The sequence below is a fragment of the Lepus europaeus genome, chromosome 9, assembly GCF_033115175.1.
Source record: "Lepus europaeus isolate LE1 chromosome 9, mLepTim1.pri, whole genome shotgun sequence".
Lineage (NCBI taxonomy): Eukaryota > Metazoa > Chordata > Mammalia > Lagomorpha > Leporidae > Lepus > Lepus europaeus.
Window position 1 is genome coordinate 98,602,372 of NC_084835.1, and position 17,560 is coordinate 98,619,931.

At 43.4% G+C, this 17,560-nt stretch overlaps 1 protein-coding gene and 1 pseudogene across 1 annotated transcript in view; both read left to right on the plus strand.

Moving 5' to 3' along the window:
- ME2 (malic enzyme 2) overlaps positions 1 to 17,560 on the plus strand; it is a 69,942-nt gene that overhangs the window by 20,340 nt on the left and 32,042 nt on the right. Inside the window, exons 2-6 of the mRNA XM_062201679.1 lie at positions 1,573 to 1,692; positions 10,704 to 10,837; positions 13,416 to 13,565; positions 15,931 to 16,006; positions 17,118 to 17,279. Coding sequence (XP_062057663.1) covers positions 1,585 to 1,692; positions 10,704 to 10,837; positions 13,416 to 13,565; positions 15,931 to 16,006; positions 17,118 to 17,279 — 630 coding nt within the window. The 5' untranslated portion in view covers positions 1,573 to 1,584. The remainder of the gene's footprint in view (positions 1 to 1,572; positions 1,693 to 10,703; positions 10,838 to 13,415; positions 13,566 to 15,930; positions 16,007 to 17,117; positions 17,280 to 17,560) is intronic.
- LOC133766701 (eukaryotic translation initiation factor 3 subunit F-like) lies at positions 3,415 to 6,299 on the plus strand (annotated as a pseudogene).

The window sequence follows — 17,560 nt, forward strand, 5'->3', positions numbered from 1 at the left end:
AAGGGGTTGGGGCTGTGGCACAGTATGTTAATCTTTCACTTGTGGCGCCGGCATCCCATATGGGTGCCAATTCTAGTCCCAGCTGCTGCTCTTCCGATCCAGCTCTCTAGTATGGTATGGGAAAGCAGTAGAAGATGGCCCAGGCACTTGGGCCCCTGCACCCCAGATAGGAGACCCAAACGAAGCTCCTGGCTTCTGAGTTCAGATTGATCCAGTTCTGACCCCTGTGGCCATTTGGGAGAGTGAAACAGCAGATGGAAGACCTTTCTTTCTGTCTCTCCCTCACTGTATGTAACATCTTGAATATGGTGTTTTACAACTCTGTATCTAAATGGGAATCTGGTTAGCGTCTCTTCCTGAGAATATGTATGTTTCAGGCTTTTCTATGATTTTTACCTATTAAGCTAGTCTCCTGAATTCATTCAGTGAAATTCCCTTTGCTGTTTAGTGGATGTTATTGTGTCTTTTATCCTCTCAGTTGTTTCTCTCACAAGTAGGAGATTGAGACCTGGCTATACTTACGTGGATTAGAAAGAGGTTGAATGTTTAACACCACTTCTGGTGTATAGTAGGTGACACATACAGTAGGGAAGCAGTGATTACTACCCAAGAAATAAAGAGTGGTACCAGAAAGTCTTTTTTTTTTTTTTAAGATTTATTTATTTGCTTGAAAGTCAGAGATATATATCTATATATCTATATATCTATCTACATATATATATACATACATCTACACACATACATACATAGAGAGAGAGAAAGAGAGAGATCAATCTTCTGTCTGCTGGTTCACTCCCTAGATGGCTGCGATGGCCAGGGCTGGGCCAGGCTGAAGCCAGGAGTCAGGAACTTCATCCGAGTCTCTCACATGGGTTCAGGGGCCCAAGCACTTGGACCATATGCCACTGTTTTTCCCAGGCCATTAGCAAAAAGCTGGATTAAAGTGGAGCAGAGGGGTCGGTGTTGTGATGTAGCGGGTAAAGCCGCAGTGCCGGCATTTCATATGGGTGCCGGTTTGAGACCTGGCTGCTCCACTTCTGATCCAGCTCTCTGCTGTGGCCGGGGAAAGCAGTAGAAGATGGCACAAGTGCTTGGGGCCCTGCACCTGCGTGGGAGATCCGGAAGAAGCTCCTGGCTCCTAGCTTCAGATCGGTGCAGCTCTGGCTGTTGCTGGGGGAGTGAACCAGTGGATGGAAAACCTTTCTCTCTCTCTGCCTCTCTTTCTCTCTTTGTGTAACTATGACTTTCAAATAAATAAATAAATAAATAAATAAATATTTTTTTTTGAAAAAATGGAGCAGCCTGGACTTGAATCATTGCACATATGGGATGCTGTTATCACAGGCAGTGGTTATGCCACAATGCCAACCCACCAGGAAGTCTTTATGGTCACTTTATTGTCACCCTTTTATGACTTTTACAACCTTTGGAAGCAATAGATGTATTTGGGAAAAATGTTTTCATCTGTGGAAAGATAAGCCGTTAAATATGCTTTGGAAAATGGCTACTTGATGTACTGGCAGTCCTAGAACCCATTTCTCATCAGTGGTTTCTTTGCTTCATTTTCCTTAGGTGGAAGAAAAGATGTTGTCTCGATTCAGAGTTGTGTCCATGCCTTGTACTTGGGCATGTCGTCGTTTGCACATAAAAGAGAAAGGCAAGCCACTGATGTTGAATCCAAGAACAAACAAGGTTAGTGTTACTAATACCAGTATGTATTTTCTTTCTTCCTATAAGGTTTCGTGTATACAGATTGATGCCAGAGATAAAACTTTGTGTTTCACAGCTTTATACTAAGGTTGTTCGGGAGTATTTGCTTTCTATTTTTTTCTTAAGATAGTGGCTTATTTATGACCACTATCTTTTTTTTTTTTTTTTTTTTTGACAGGCAGAGTGGACAGTGAGAGAGACAGAGAGAAAGGTCTTCCTTTTCCATTGGTTTACTCCCCAATGGCCACTGTGGCCAGCATGCTGCAGCTGGCGCAAAGCACTGATCCGAAGCCAGGAGCCAGGAGCCAGGTGTTTCTCCTAGTCTCCCATGCGGGTGCAGGGCCCAAGCACTTGGGCCATCCTCCACTGCCTTCCTGGGCCAGAGCAGAGAGCTGGACTGGAAGAGGAGCAACTGGGACAGAATCTGGCGCCCCGACTGGGACTAGGACCCGGTGTGCCGGCGCTGCAGGTGGAGGATTAGCCTAGTGAGCCACGGCGCCGGCCAAGTATTTGCTTTCTTTATGTGTGTTTTTTCTCTCTTCTCCACCTGGCAAGATAGATCATAGCTGCTGCACACCCCTAAATTTCAGCTCTTTTTTTTTTTTTTTTTTTTACAATTTTTACTACTAGAAAAGGATTGAATTTGCTTCCTGTGTCTAGTTTTAAAAAGAGAACAACAACAATAACAAAATCCCAGAATAGCACTTTGGCAAGAACTTTGGGGCAAATATGGAATAGTTGGATTGACGAAACTCCCATGAGATACTCTTCCTGAGCCAGTTAGCCCATTGGAAAATGGGGTCAGAACTGTGAAACGAACCTGCATTTAAAGCCCATCCAACTTTCTGCAGATCTTTGCACACAGTTTTGCCCATGACTGAGACTGTTGCATCAGGGGATAGAGGTGACAGGCAGGATTGAGATCCAGTCCTGACTTTGTCCTTGAAACTGGGTTCTGTGGGCAAGTCCTTTACTTTTTTAGTGGCAATATTAAATAATAACTGTAATACTTAAGGAGGCTAGACTTGGACCAGCATTGTGGAATAGCAGGTAAAGCTGCCATCTATGTCACCAGCATCCCACACAGGCACCGGTTCGAGTCCCAGCTGCTCCACTTCTGATCTAGCTCCCTGCTAATACTCCTAGGAAAGCAGCAGAAGATGGTGCAAGTGCTTGGGACCCTGCACCAAAATGGGAGTCCCGGAAAAAGCTCCTAACTCTTGCCCAGCCCTGGCTATTGCAGCCATTTGGGGAGTGAACCAGCAGATAGAAGATTTCTCTCCCTCTCTCTTTCTGTAACTCTGCCTTTCAAATGAGTAAAACAAAAATCTTAAATAAAAGAAAAAGCAGCAGCAGCAGCAGCCTGGACTTTACATTTTGATAGCCTAGGTTCATATTCCAGCTCCATCTGTTACTGTGTGACTGTGGGTATTGTACAGAGCTCTCTGAGCAGCTCACTTGAAGTTATCTGTAAAATGGCAAAAATAGTACTTTGTACCCTGTGATGCTTTCAGTGTATTAAATGAGATAAGGCTTTTGACACGCTTAATGTAGCATCCAGTGTATGGTTAAAAGATATATAAGTGATGTATAGGTCTAACTAAAATACACACACATGGATATGTGTGTGTGTGGGTGTGCATGAAGGGTTTTCAGAAAGTTCATGGAAAATATATATTATGAGGCTCCTTCCTTCTTGACAAGATGGCTACCCTAGCAGTGTCCACAAGTGCATCTCCTGCCACTCCAGCCACAACCCTGGCTGTAACTGCAGCTCCAGCCTCCAGCTCAGCACCAGCACCAATGCTGGCTGCAGCTCCTGCTGTGGGAGCAGCTCCGGCCACATCTGTAGACCTTGTGGCGGCAGTAGGTACGGGTCCAGGCCAGACCCCGGCCTCTGCATAAGCCCCTGCACAGACCTCGGCACCCTCGCTGCCTAGTCCCATGCTCCTGGGGCCCTTCCCTGGTGGCCGCGTGGTCACACTGTGTCTGGTCATTTTGGCCTTCGTCTTGGGCAGTTACGAGTGACACTACGAAGGCGCTAGACCCTACTGGGAACTGTTGACAGGCACTCAGTGGAGGTCACCAACTGTTTTTCAGTGCTGCATGAGTCAGAAGATGAAGTGCCTGTTGACATGGAATTTACTAAGAACATCCAAAAAAATCTGTCCAAATGAACTCATCCTGGGCTGGTACACTACAGGTCATGACATCAAGGAACACTCCATGCTGATCCACAAGTACTACAGCTGGGAGAACCCCCACCCCATTCACCTCACTGTGGATGTGTCTTCAGAATGGCCACAGGAGGACCAAGGCCTACGTCAGCACTTCAGTGGGTGTCCCTGGGAGGACCATGGAGTGATGGTCACACCTCACAGTGAAATATGCCCATTATGACACTGATCACATTGGAGTTGACCTGATCATGAAGACCTATTTTAGCCCCAACCAGGTGATTGGACTCTGGAGTGACTTGCAGGAAGTAGGAGGGGCATCCGCCCTCATCCAAGATGCCCTGAGCACAGTGTTAGAGTATGCAGAGGATGTGCCGTCTGGAACAATGTCAGCCAACAACACCGTGGGCTGCTTCTTGTTCAGTTTTCACATAAAATCAGTAAAATATATTTTAAAGCAAATATTTCATGTATTTTTTTTTTTATTATTATTTGAAAGAGAAAGCTTCCATCTGCTGGTTCAGTTCCCAGATGGATTCAACGTCAGGGGCTGGGCTGGCCTGGCCTAGCTGAAGCGAGGAACTGGGAAGTCAGTCCAGGTCTTCTATATGAGTGGCAGGAACCCAGTTACTGGAGCCATCACGGCTGCCTCCCATGGTCTGCATTAGCAGGAAGGTGGAATCAGGAGCTATAGCAAGGCCTCAAACCTAGCCACTCCAATATGGGCCTTGTTGGGTGTCTTAACTAAAAGACTAAACACCTGCCCCCAAATATAAGAGATTGGTTGATTGATTGATTGATTTGAAAGGCAGAGTGCCAGAGAGAATTTCAGTCTACTGATTCACTCCCCAGATGGCTCCAACAGCCAGGACTGGACTAGTCCAAAGCCAGGAACTGGAGACTATCCTGGTCTCCCACATGCGTGGCAGATGGACTAGAGCACTTGGACCATCATCTGCTGCTTTCTCAGGCTCATTAACAGGAAGCTGCTTTGGAAGTGAAGTAGTTGTCTTGAACCAGCACTCCAGTACTGAGTACTGACCTCACCAGTGGTGGCTTAACTCACTGGGCAACAATACCAGCCTCTCAAATTTTTATTATTTTCAAGAGTCTAGATTATTCTAGCCAAATCTGAGTGTGCTAAGGGATTCCATTTAAAATAAAGAGCTAAATAAATAATAAATATCTGGGCAAATTATTAACTTAATTGGAGAAGGATGTTGAAGAAGATAATTAATAACACCTTTAATGGCCGGCGCCGCGGCTCACTAGGCTAATCCTCCGCCTGCAGCACCGGCACACCAGGTCCTAGTCCTGGTCGGGGCGCTGGATTCTGTCCCAGTTGCCCCTCTTCCAGGCCAGCTCTCTGCCGTGGCCCGGGAGTGCAGAAGAGGATGGCCCAAGTGCTTGGGCCCTGCACCCGCATGGGAGACCAGGAGAAACACCTGGCTCCTGGCTCCTGGCTTCGGATCAGCGTGTTGCGCCGGCCGCAGCGTGCCGGCCGTGGCGGCCATTGGAGGGTGAACCAACGGCAAAGGAAGACCTTTCTCTCTGTTTCTCTCACTGTCCACTCTGCCTGTCAAAAAAATAAAATAAAATAACACCTTTACTTTGTGGATTAGAACTTTGTATCCTAAGATTTTTTTTAGAAGGCTTTTATTTAATAAATATAATTCCATAGGTACAGCTTTTGGAATATAGAGGTTCTTCCCCTGCCCTCCCACTCCCACTTTCATCCCACCTGCTACTCCCTCTCCCATTCCATTCTTCATTAAGATGCATATTTTTTTAAAGATTTATTTAGAGTTACACAGTCAGAGTTACACACACACACACACACACAGAGAGAGAGAGAGAGAGAGAGGTGTCTTCCTTCCTTAGGTTCACTCCCTTATTGGCTGCAACGGCCGAAGCTGCGCCTTTCTGGAGCCAGGAGCCTCTTTCGGATCTCCCAAGCAGATGTAGAGATTCATTTTTAATTATCTTTATATATAGAAGACCAACTCTATAATAAGTAAATATTTCAACAATTTGCACCCACACAAAGTATAGAGTACTGTTTGAGGACAAGTTTTAACGTTAATTCTTATAACTCATTAAGGACAGAGGTCCTACATGGGGAGCAAGTGCACAGTGACTCCTGTTGTTGATTTAACAATTAACACTTATTTATGATGTCAATGATCACCCGAGGCTCTTGTCATGAGCTGCCAAGGCTATGGAAGCCTTTTGAGTTCACAAACTCTGTCAGTATTTAGACAGGGCCTTAAGCAAAGTGGAAATTCTCTCCTCCCTTCAGAGAAAGGTACCTTCTTCTTCAATGGCCCCTTCTTTCCACTGGAGCTCTAAAATAGTTAATGAATTGCTCAAGCTTTCTATCTTGAGCTCTGATTTTCTGGTTCTTAGGTCTAGGAGAGTTTTTGTTGTTTTTTATGAACTTCCCAGCCTGGCTCTCTAATAGTTAAGAATCAAAAGAAAAAAAATTTTTAAAGATCTATTTATTTACTTGAAAATCAGAGGCAGAGAGAGGGAGAAAAAGGTCCTCCACCTGCCTATTCACTCCCCAGCCGGCCGCAACAGCCGGAGCTGTACTGATCCAGAGCCAGGAGCCTCCTCCGGGTATCCCACAGGGATCGAGGGCCCAAGGACCTGGGCCATCGTCCAGTGCCTTCCCAGGCCACAGCAGAGAGCTAGACTGGAAGTGGAACAGCCAGGACTCGAACGGACACCCATATGGGATGCTGGCACTGGAGGCGGCAGCCTTACCTGCTACACCACAGTGCTGGCCCCAGAAAAATGTTAATTAGTTTATTATTAACACAAATAGTGGCCAATAAAATTCAAAAATCATATTCCTACCACTCCAGTATGTCATCAATTTTTATGTTGCCATGATCTTAAAAATACTTTTAAGATTGTGATATATTGGAGCTGGTGTTATGGCTGGTTATACATTTTCTGTTTGTTTATCTGGGAATGTCTTGAATTCTTCATTAGAAAAAAAAAAAAACTTTAAAAGAGAGACAAAGAAGGAAACGGACACACACAGAGAGCTCCAGTCCACAGGTTCACTCTCCAAATAGTCTGCAGTGGCCCCAGGCAAGGTGGAAGCTGGAACTCAATCCGGATTTTCCATGTGGGTACCAGGACCCCACTTGCCTCAGCCATTACTGCTGCCTCCCAGGCTCTCAGCAGGAAGCTGCAGTCAGGAACCTGTGTCAAAGACAGACACTCTGATATCAGATACTGGTGTCTCAATCCAGTATCTCAACTGTGTTCTTCATTTTTACTAGTTAGCTTATAGGTTTGTCAGCACTTTGAATGCATCGTCCTGGTTTCTGATAAGTAGGTAGCTATTAATGTTACCGAGAATCACTTTTCTCCTTTCAGATCTTTCCTTTGTCCTTGGCATTCAGCGGTTTGATTATATGTTTACGTGTAAACCTCTGTGAGTTTATTCTACTTGGAGTTGGTGAGCTTCTTGGATTTTTGGGTGAATGTTTCCTGTCGTGTAATTTCTATCTGTTGATATTCTCCCTTAGGCGGGACTTGTACTTTGTTCTTGTACTTTCCTTTAGTTCTTTAGACTTGATGTCCTTTAGTTCTTTGAACATACTTTAAATTACTGATTTAAAGTCTTTGTTTAGTAAGTACAGTGTCTGGGTTTCCTCAGGGACAGTTTCTGTTAACTGCCTTTTTTCCTGGGTATGGACCAGACTTCATTTATCTATGTGTCTCTTAAGTTTTTGTTGAAAACTGCTCATTTAGAATGTAGATGCAAGCATTTGGCACAGTGGTCCTGTCAGTGTGTGGAACCCCTGGATTTGACTCCTAGCTCTACTTGCGAGTCCAGCTTCCTGCTAATGTGCACCCTTGCAAGCAGTAGGTGATGAAGTACTTGGGAGACTTGCATTGAGTTCTGTGTTCCTGACTTCAGCCTGGCTTAGCCTAGCAGTTGGAGACCTTTGGGAGGTAAACCAGCAGACATTGAATCTCTGTCTTCTTTCTCAGAGTCTCTGCCTTTCAAATAATTGAAAATAGGTAAATAATAATTTAAAAAATAAATACAACAATACAGTAGCTCCAGACATTAAATAGTCCTCCTAGGGCTATATTACTGCTGCTGCTGCTTGCTTAGTGAAATCTCTGAACTGATTATTCAGAGTCTGTATTCTCAGGGTGGGCACTGAGGCTCTGCAGGTGAAGCTGCCTCGTGGGACACCCACATCCCACAGAAGAGTGCCTAGTTCTTGTTCTGGCTATTCTGCACTTCTAGTCCAGCTTCCTGCTAATACTCCTGGGAGACCACGGATGATGACCCAGTACTTCAGTTCCATGTAGGAAACCTGGATGGAATTCCTGGGCCCTATCTTCAGCCTGGCACAACCCGTGCTGTGGCAGACATTAGGGGAATGAACCAGCAGATGGAAGGTCTTTCTCCCACTCTGTTACTTTCCTCTCTCTTTGTCATTCTTCTTTTCAAAAAAACAACTCTTGAAACAAAAGTCTGTATTGTTCAATATGCCCACTGAAGTCTCTTGTTTAATTTACTGGCTAGCCATGAATAAACAGAAATGTAAGTAGCTGGAACCAGTAAGTGTCCTTCTCTGCCAAGAAACTCTGTAGGCATGCTGGGCACACCTCCAGCATTCTGCTGGACAGTTTACAATCCTGTCAGCCTTGCTTGTCAGAGCCTCAAGGTTAGCCAGGGGGAGGAGCTTAATGCCTTCTCACTCCTTTCCTGGACGTGCCCACAGCCTGTGGATGTAGCCTCCCAGACTCGGAGCTTTTCCACCCCCAGACATCTCATTCCTTAGCTTTTCCTTTTCCTTTTGGTTAGCCTGTTGTTTGCCTCAACTGTTAATCCACATGGATGGCAGGGACCCAAATACTGACGTGCCACCTACTTCCCAGGTGTCTTAGCAGGAATCAGAAACTGAGTAAAGGCAGGTCTCAAACCCAAGACTCTGATACAGGATTTGGGCTTCACAACTGGTGCTTTAACAACTAGGCCAGACTCCTGCTCTGATTAATCTTTTAAATATCGTTTCTCTTCCCCTTTTCCTCATTTAGTCCCAGTCCCTTCAGAGTGAGGGTAGCCTCTGTTATGGGTTAGTTTATATTCCTTTGAACTGTATTCTGTTGATCTCATTTATAATGTGTGAAGACATTTGTATCTAATATTTAGTTTCTATGACAGTTTTCTAAATATAAGTGAATTAACAGTGAGTATGCTTTGATTTGTAACTTGCTTTTTTTTCTTTAACTATGTGTCTTAGAAATCTTCCTGCTATTGTACATACGTAAAGGGGTGTGTGTGTGTATGTGTGTGTGTGTGTGTGTAACTATTTCTGTGGTATTTAAGATACAGAAATATACCATAGGGTCCTTACTCACAAATTGCTAGACTTCTAGTTTGTAGCAGCCAAGAGTCCTAGAAGTAGTGCTGTAAAGAAGTTCTGTGTCTGTTACTCCTTATTCCATGTGTAAATGTTTCTCACTGATGGCTGTCTGCAAGTCAGGTTACCTGACTCAAGAACATATGCATCAGGGACAGCATTGTGGTGTAGCGGGTAAAGCTGCCACCTGCAACTCTGGCATCCCATATAGGCCCCGATTTGTGTCCCTGCTACTCCACTTCCAATCCAGTTCCCTGCTAATGGCCTGGGAAAAGCAGCCTGAGTGTTTGGGTCTCTGCCACCCATGTGGCAACCTGGATGAAGCTCCTGGTCTTGGCCTGACTGGCCGTTGCAAACATTTGAGGAGTGAACCAGCAGATGGAAGATGTCTCCCCACACTCACCCCCACCTCCACCCTCTTAACTCTGACTTTCAAATAAATAAACAAATATACTTTTAAAAATGCATTGAAAAAATTTAAAATTGTCTTCTAAAAACCTAAACTAGTTTACTTTCCCAGCAGTGGTGTCAGAGTAACCCTTTTTCCAAACACCAAGTCTGCACATTATCAGTCTTAGAAAATTACAAAAGTCTGGACAAAGGTCATATCTCATTGATTTTTTTTTAATTTAATTTTTTTAGATTTTCATTTATTTGAAAGCCAGAATTATGCAGAAGCAGAGAGAGAGAGAGAGAGAGTGAGAGAGAGAGAGGTCTTCCATCTGCTGATTCACTCCCCAATTGGCTGCAGTGGCCGGAGCTCTACCAATCCAGAGCCAGGAGCTTCTTTTGGGTTTCCCATACAGGTACAGGGGCTGGAGGACTTGGGCCATCTTCTACTGCTTTCCCAGGCCATAGCAGAGAGCTGGATCAGAAGTGGAGCAGCCGGAACATGAACCAGCACCCATGTGGGATGCTGGCACTGCAGGTGGTGCCTTTACCTGCTACCCCACAGTGCCTGCCCCCTCTCATTGATTTTTTTAATCAATTTTTATTTATTTATTTATTTGAAAGAGTTACAGAGAGGCAGAGGCGGGGGGTGGGGGGGTGGGTGGGGAGAGAGAGAGGTCTTCCATCTACTTGTTCACTCCCCAGATGCCCGCAGTGGCTGGAGCTGGGTTGATCTGAAGCCTGGAGCCAGGAGCTTCTTCCTGGTCTCCCACATTGGTGCAGTGGCTCAAGGACTTGTACCATCTTCTGCTGCTTTCCCAGGCCATAGCAGAGAGCTGGATCAGAAGTAGCGCAGCCGGGACGCGAACCGGTGCCTGTGTGGGAAACTGGCACTGCAGGTGGTGGCTTTACCCGCTACACCACAGCGCCAGCCCCTCTCACTGATTTTTAAAATTTGCATTTAAGTTTCATTTTGAAGGGCAGTGCCAGTGTGATAATGTTTAATGCTTTCCTTTCTCCTCTCTAGGGCATGGCCTTTACATTACAGGAACGACAGATGCTTGGTCTGCAAGGACTTCTACCTCCCAAGATAGAGACACAAGATATTCAAGCCTTACGATTCCATAGAAACTTGAAGAAAATGAGTAGCCCTTTGGAAAAGTAAGAGTCAATTAGATGTTCAGTCTTTATTGATGTTCAGATTTTGAAAATTGGGAGCATCATGACTTTAAATATGCAGCCTCATAATGAAATTTGTGTTTTTTCAGTTAACTGCTTTATGATGATTGTATTTCCTTCACTTCAGTGAATAATTCCCTCATGTTCCTTATTAGTAAAATTGAGCAGAAATCATCTTCCTTACTTAAAAGGAGAGCATTTCAGGTGTGAATAAAGCATAGAGGATACTGTCTAATTTGCACCCGTTGTATCCAACTACTTTCCCTGATCACCCACTTTGCGTGGCACTGTCCTAGCCACTGAGGGGACAAGGGAGGTAATAGATCAGGACCTGTAGCGTGTAAAAGAGGTGTCATCAGGACTGTCACTGACAGATCAGGATGTGTGACCAGCGCAGTGAGGCCCAGTCCTGCTCCTAGGAGGCAGATCGTCCCTGTGATGGCACTGTCCTCTGCACTGCGGTGAGAAAATGACACGTGTAGGCTGTGTGTTCTGAAAGCATAAAGAGGCACCTCGCCCAGCTGTGGGCATCAGGAAAAGCTTCCTGAAGTAAGTGATCTCTGGCTGCATTTTAAACAGTATGTTGTAGAGAACAGGCAGAGTGAGAAAGAGACCAAAGTGTTGCAGGCTGGGTGGGAAAGGGGGTCAAGGTGAGTGCGCCAGCTCTGAGCCGTGACAGTCCTGGGTGAGGACAAGGTCACTGTGCGGCAGGTAGAAAAGTGACTCGAGTGGAATATCAAGGAGGGCCGGGGGCACACAGCTTGCTTTGGCCCAATGGCTGAGAGGTGTCGTTGGTTCTGAACATTCCTGCTGTCTCTTTCTCAAAGCTGCCTCTTCCATCTTACTAGTTCAGTTGTTCTTTGTTTCCCTATACTGAGGAAAAATCTGTTCCCCCTTCTTGTCTACCTGTTGATCCCATTTCTGCCTCGAGTAGCTATGTAGGAATTACAGTTCCTCCTCTGAATGGATCGCTTCTTATTTATACACCAAATGTTTGCATATCAACTGTATACCACATCCTCCACCAGCTCCTGGAAATACAGAAGTGTGTGAGGCGATGGTCCTGGTCTCACGGTATTGTCTAGGCTGGAGGGAAACCCGAAAGTCAAGAGGAGAGGAGGGAGAGTTGGGTCAGGAGGAGTAGGACGCCTGTGTGTCTCTGGAGGAGGGCAGTGTGCAGAGAGCACGCTCCCCCTGAACTGCTTGTGGAGAGCATGAGTCTCCAACTGCATGACCGGGCAAAGGGTGCATCGAATGTACAACTCCAAGGTGAGAGTTGTGCTGCCTTTGAAGACGTGAAGTAGGTCATTGTGGAGGAAAGGAGGCTGGAAAGGAGGCAGAAGTCTCGTTAACTATTTTAGGAGTTTGCACATTACTTTACTGGCATTTGGAAGCCAGTAAAATTTAAGGAGAGTAGAAATGATCAAAGGTTTTTGCGAGAAGTAAGCACTGATGCCAGGAAAGCTGTGTGTGTGAAGAACAGGGAGAAGGCTCTGGAGGTCACGAGTCTCCGAGAAATGATGGGCTTGGGCTGGGTGAGCATGGGGGCGAAATGCATGGATTGGAGAGACAGCATGTAAACCCTGTAGGACGTGGTGTTTTATTAGACTGGGGTGAGGGAAGTAGAGAAGGAAGAATTCAAAAATGGACTCTGGGGTTCCCGTTTGGTCAGATAGGAGAAGAAACAAGTTTGGGGAAAGAAAATGAATCTGTTTTAAACGTATTTACTTCCAGATGATTTCTGGTTTCTAAGCCAGTGTTTATTCTTTAAACTTTGTTTTTTAAAATTATTTACTTGAGAGACAGAGCTCCCATCTGCTGGTCACTCCCCAAATGCCCACAACAGCTGGGACTAGACCAAGACTTGAATCCAGGTGGTAGCAATCCCTGAGCCATCACTGGTCCATGCACGGGACTGCACCAGCAGGAAGCAGAGGCACGAGCTGGGAACCGAGCCCAGGCACTTGAAGTGGGAAGTGGGCATCCTCTCTGGTGTCTGTAACTCCAGGCCGAATGCCTGTCGCTAACCTTGATTCTTTAAAATATGTTACTTTTGTATTCATTTGCATGAATTGGCTGTTGCCTCCTTTGTGTTGCCTCTGTGCTCTTGGCAGACTTCACTACTTTTATCCCTACTGGTCCTCAAACTCCTGAAGGATAGGGGTCGCTTCTTACAGTCCTAGGGTTCAGAGTAGTGCCTGGCACATGGCTAATACTCAACATATGAATAAGTGCTACTTTACTCTGCTTTTTCACCCACCTGTCAGTTTCTGTGAAGATTGCTTTCTTAGGGTGAGGGGCTCATGGTAACCTTTGTGTTCCCAGTGCCTTTTACAGAGCCCGACTCACAGCAAACTGCAGCTGCTGGCTGCTGTTCCTACTGTTTCATCATCGTCTACCATTTAAGTACATTTGTATTTCTGTTGGGTTTTAATCCCAGCTGTTAAGTAATAATAATTTAGAGATTTGAATTTCTTGGGGGTGGAGGCGGGGCTCAATTTTAGACACCAAAACCTTTAATGTAATGTAGGCTGACATTTTATCTTGTGCTTTATTTCAGATACATCTATATAATGGGAATACAAGAAAGAAATGAGAAATTGTTTTATAGGATATTGCAAGATGATATTGAAAGTCTCATGCCAATTGTATACACACCAACGGTTGGTCTTGCCTGCTCTCAGTATGGACACATCTTTAGGAGACCTAAGTAAGGCTTATATTTTTAAAGCATACATATAAATAATTACTGTGTAAGAGAAAGCCTCCATAACATCTATTTTGTTCCTAATTTGTGGCTGGAAGTCTTACTGGAATCACATTTCCCACTTTATAAAAGCTTAATTTGAATTAGAAAGGATTAATAAAAAATCCCACATTATCATTTGTTTATATAAAAATAGCAGCATTCATTCCTAACCTTCTTTAAATTATTGGGTTATTAGAAGAATATTGTATGCTGTTTGTATCAAAAAATAAAAGTCTTTATTCTGGTAACAGATTCTCTAGAATTTTCATTAAAATATTTGACCATTTTGCCAAAGTAAGGGGTTGGTTCATTCTCATTTTTGTCAACATTAATTTCTGTTTAGTAAGCTTTTCCTGAATTTTAACTTTAAATAGTTGTGCACCTCCAGGTGTTTTAAGTGGGAAGAGTACTGGTAAGGAGCATCCCTCCAGATGTGTTGTGTGTTGAGTACAGATTAGCAGTGTCTGTCACAAAGCTATGGAGGAGAAACTGATAGGAGAGAGCCAGCTCCGCTCCCCTGGTTCACTCCCCAGATGCACACAGTGACCCCTGGCTGGGGCTGCAGCTGGAGTTAGGAGCTCAGTCCCGGTCACCGTGTGGATGACAGGATCTCAGGGTCTGTATCAGCAGGAAGCTGGCGTCAGGAGCGCAGCTGGGTATTGAACCCAGGTGCTCTGATATGGGATGTGGCATCTTAACTGCTAGGCCAGACGCCTGCCCCATGATGGCTTCTTTCTAAACTTCCTTGAGTTATATAAATACTATTTTTTTCTTAATTTGCATTTTCTTGTTTCTTTAAACTTGTAACAGTTTCCTCAATCCTTGTGTTTTTCCCATGCTTAGCTAACAAGCTGATACAGATGTATTAATTCAAACAAGGTCTGGTAGCATTTATCTTCAGTCTCCCCTCATGTATTCCAATGGCTCTCAGACTTCACTGTGCACACGAAACACATGTGGGGCTTATTTAAAATGTCAACGTATGCCAGCTTTTCTGTCTTTTCCATCTCCAAGATTGAAGAAAAGGCAAAAGGCCTAGAGGTCCAGGTTTTAGTGTATGCCCTCAGTGATTGTGTTGCACATAGATATTCCCTGGAAGACACTGAGAAACACCGCTGTTCTAGCCTGTAGGCTGCATCTAGAACCATTCTGTGATAGGCTCCAGTTGTCAGCTGGTCTGTCCTGCCTTACTGGGACAGGGCTTCTCCATCCAGACGATACGGGCCAACTAAAACTGCTGCTAACGGGACCCTGCCCTGCTTTAGTGTCTCTAGGCTTGAGCCCAGGTGTGGAAATTTCCTGAAAGCCCTGATGGGCTTCTGATGTGCATGGGAGCTGACATGAGGCATGAAGAGCGTGGCTTTTGGGTGGTCCTGTGTATCATTTATGCAGTGCTTTCTTTTTTACTTCATTTTTCACGCAAACTATGATCAGTAAATCTCGGTTGGTTGATCTAAACTCTAAGCCAATTAAATCATGATCTCTGGTGGTAGGACACCAGCATTTTAAAAAACTCACTTTAATGAATTTATTGGTTGAGAAATGGCTGAACTAAACTTAATTGACTATAATAATAATGCTTAAGTGAAGATACCAGTTAGAAAATTAAGAATCAGTTCAAGGGCAGTGGGGACCATTTCTGTTTGACCTGTTTTCTAGAATCTAGATTTTTCCTTTTTTCTCTATGCCTTTTCCTCCCTTTGCTTCCTTTTTTTATGAAATTTGGATTAACTGTCTTAATTAGATAACAATATACCATATTTAAAATCACTTTTCATTAGCCATTCCACAGTGTAAACATACTTCAGAACAATATATTGTGTGACAAATACATTCAGTTTTTATTGATTAAAAATAACTTTACTTTTTTCTGATGCTTCAAGTGTATCATCTTTTATGTGAATTCATTGTAATTGTCTTGCTCCTTGTTATTTCAAATTTCCCATTTTCTGTTGCAAAGGGTTTAACAGTGGTCTACTTGGCCTTGTTAAGTCCTTTAGTGTTGGTGGTTTCTCTTTACATTGGTTTCTGCCAGAGGTATGTTGGATTTATTTGAACAGGAAATGTAGATGTTTTCTTCTTGGGTAAGATGATCCTATCATTTAACAATTGCCTTCATTGCAGCAGCTGGGTGAACAATATAATTACAGTTGGAAGTCATTGAAATGATTAAAAATAAACCAGTGTGGCTTATCAAAGATCTACTTGGAAATTATACTTTGTCTTGATGTTTTATTAACATATCTAAATATTCCAGTTATGAACAAAACTTAGAAACAAACAAAAAACTGTTGTGAAATGCAAAAGTGTTTTTGTTCTGTTGCAGGGGATTGTTTATTTCAATCTCAGACAGAGGTCATGTTAGATCAATTGTGGATAACTGGCCAGAAAATCATGTTAAGGTACTCATAGCACAACCCTCCTTTGCCTAATGCTTTCTGTTTCCATGTAAGTTACTTCTGAATCCTCCAGTATGATTTCCCATTGTTGCTCTGGTTTATTTGCACTAATGTACGTGCAGATTTAGTGCTTTGTATCTGAGATGATGATAATAGTAATAGTTATTAAATAAGTTACTGATATAGAGCTTGGCTCTGAGTAAGAAATTGGAGCTAGAGCACAAGGTGAACTTTCTCACTGTTCACACCACTGGTGTCTCCTGCCTTCTCCACATTCCTTTTCGATTTCACTGTTGTTATTCAAGGGTAGAAGAAATGCACAAGAGTGCCACAAAACCTTATTATAGATGGTGTTGGAGAGGATTAGTTATGCCTTTCTTTTAAATCTAAGATTAATTTAGGTCTTTACCAAATTTAGCAAATATAAACCTTGTTCAATCTGATTGTCTTTTTTAAATAAAACATCATAACTTATTTGAAGATATTCAGTAGAATTTTTTTTTTTTACTACAGGCAACAATCTTAGTTGCTTTTATTACATATGTCTTCCTTACCAAAGTAGACATTGGTGAATAATCACTTTGAATAATCTAGAAAAATGTGATTAGACAATTAAACTCCCAATCTCATCTTAAATGGTAGTAGGTTGGTATGTCTTTTTATTCTAGATCTTTTTCTCTTCTACTCTAGCTAAGGCTTTTCCTGTTGGGCCTAGGTTATTAAGGTGGAGTAGCATGCTGTTTCTTTGCAAACTTGTATTTTCTCCAGGGCAAGCTGTTCAGCAGAATTCTGTTCACTTCTCCCTTAAATTGTTTTTCTGGAAATAAGTTGGCCCTTCAGTCACAAGCATTCTAGTCCTAAACCAAATCTAGTTAACTCTCTTGTTAATATCTCTTGTTAATATCAAATCTAGTTAATTCTCTTGTTAATATGTTAGAATCTTAAGTTCACTTGGTTGGTTTTCATTGGAAGTTAGCCAAGAAACAGTTTTATTTTTAGAAATGAGAGTGAAACTATGTGACGATAATCTATCTTTTAAAAATACTTTTCTTTAGGGCCCCATTTTTGGCAACTTCTAATTTGATTTTCTTTTATTTTTGTTTTTGTAATTAAGGCTGTTGTGGTGACGGATGGAGAGAGAATTCTGGGTCTTGGAGATCTGGGTGTCTATGGAATGGGAATTCCAGTAGGAAAACTTTGTTTGTACACAGCATGTGCAGGAATACGGCCAGATAGGTGCCTGCCTGTCTGTATTGACGTGGGAACTGATAATATAGTGAGTAAACCCATTTTCCCCTTTGATTTTCTTATTTGAAATGTTATTATTCCTCTTTCAAAGACATAATTTAAGGAGAATTTTGTGATTAGATGCTTTTTTTTCTTAAGCCTCACTTTTACCATTTATACAGACAATAGTAAATTAAGCCTATTAAAAGTTTCTTGAGAGACCAGCACTGTGGTGCAGTAGGTTAATCCCCTGCTTGTGGCGCTGGCATCCCATATGGGCGCCAGTTCTAGTCCCGGCTGCTCCTCTTCCGATCCAGCTCTCTGCTCTGG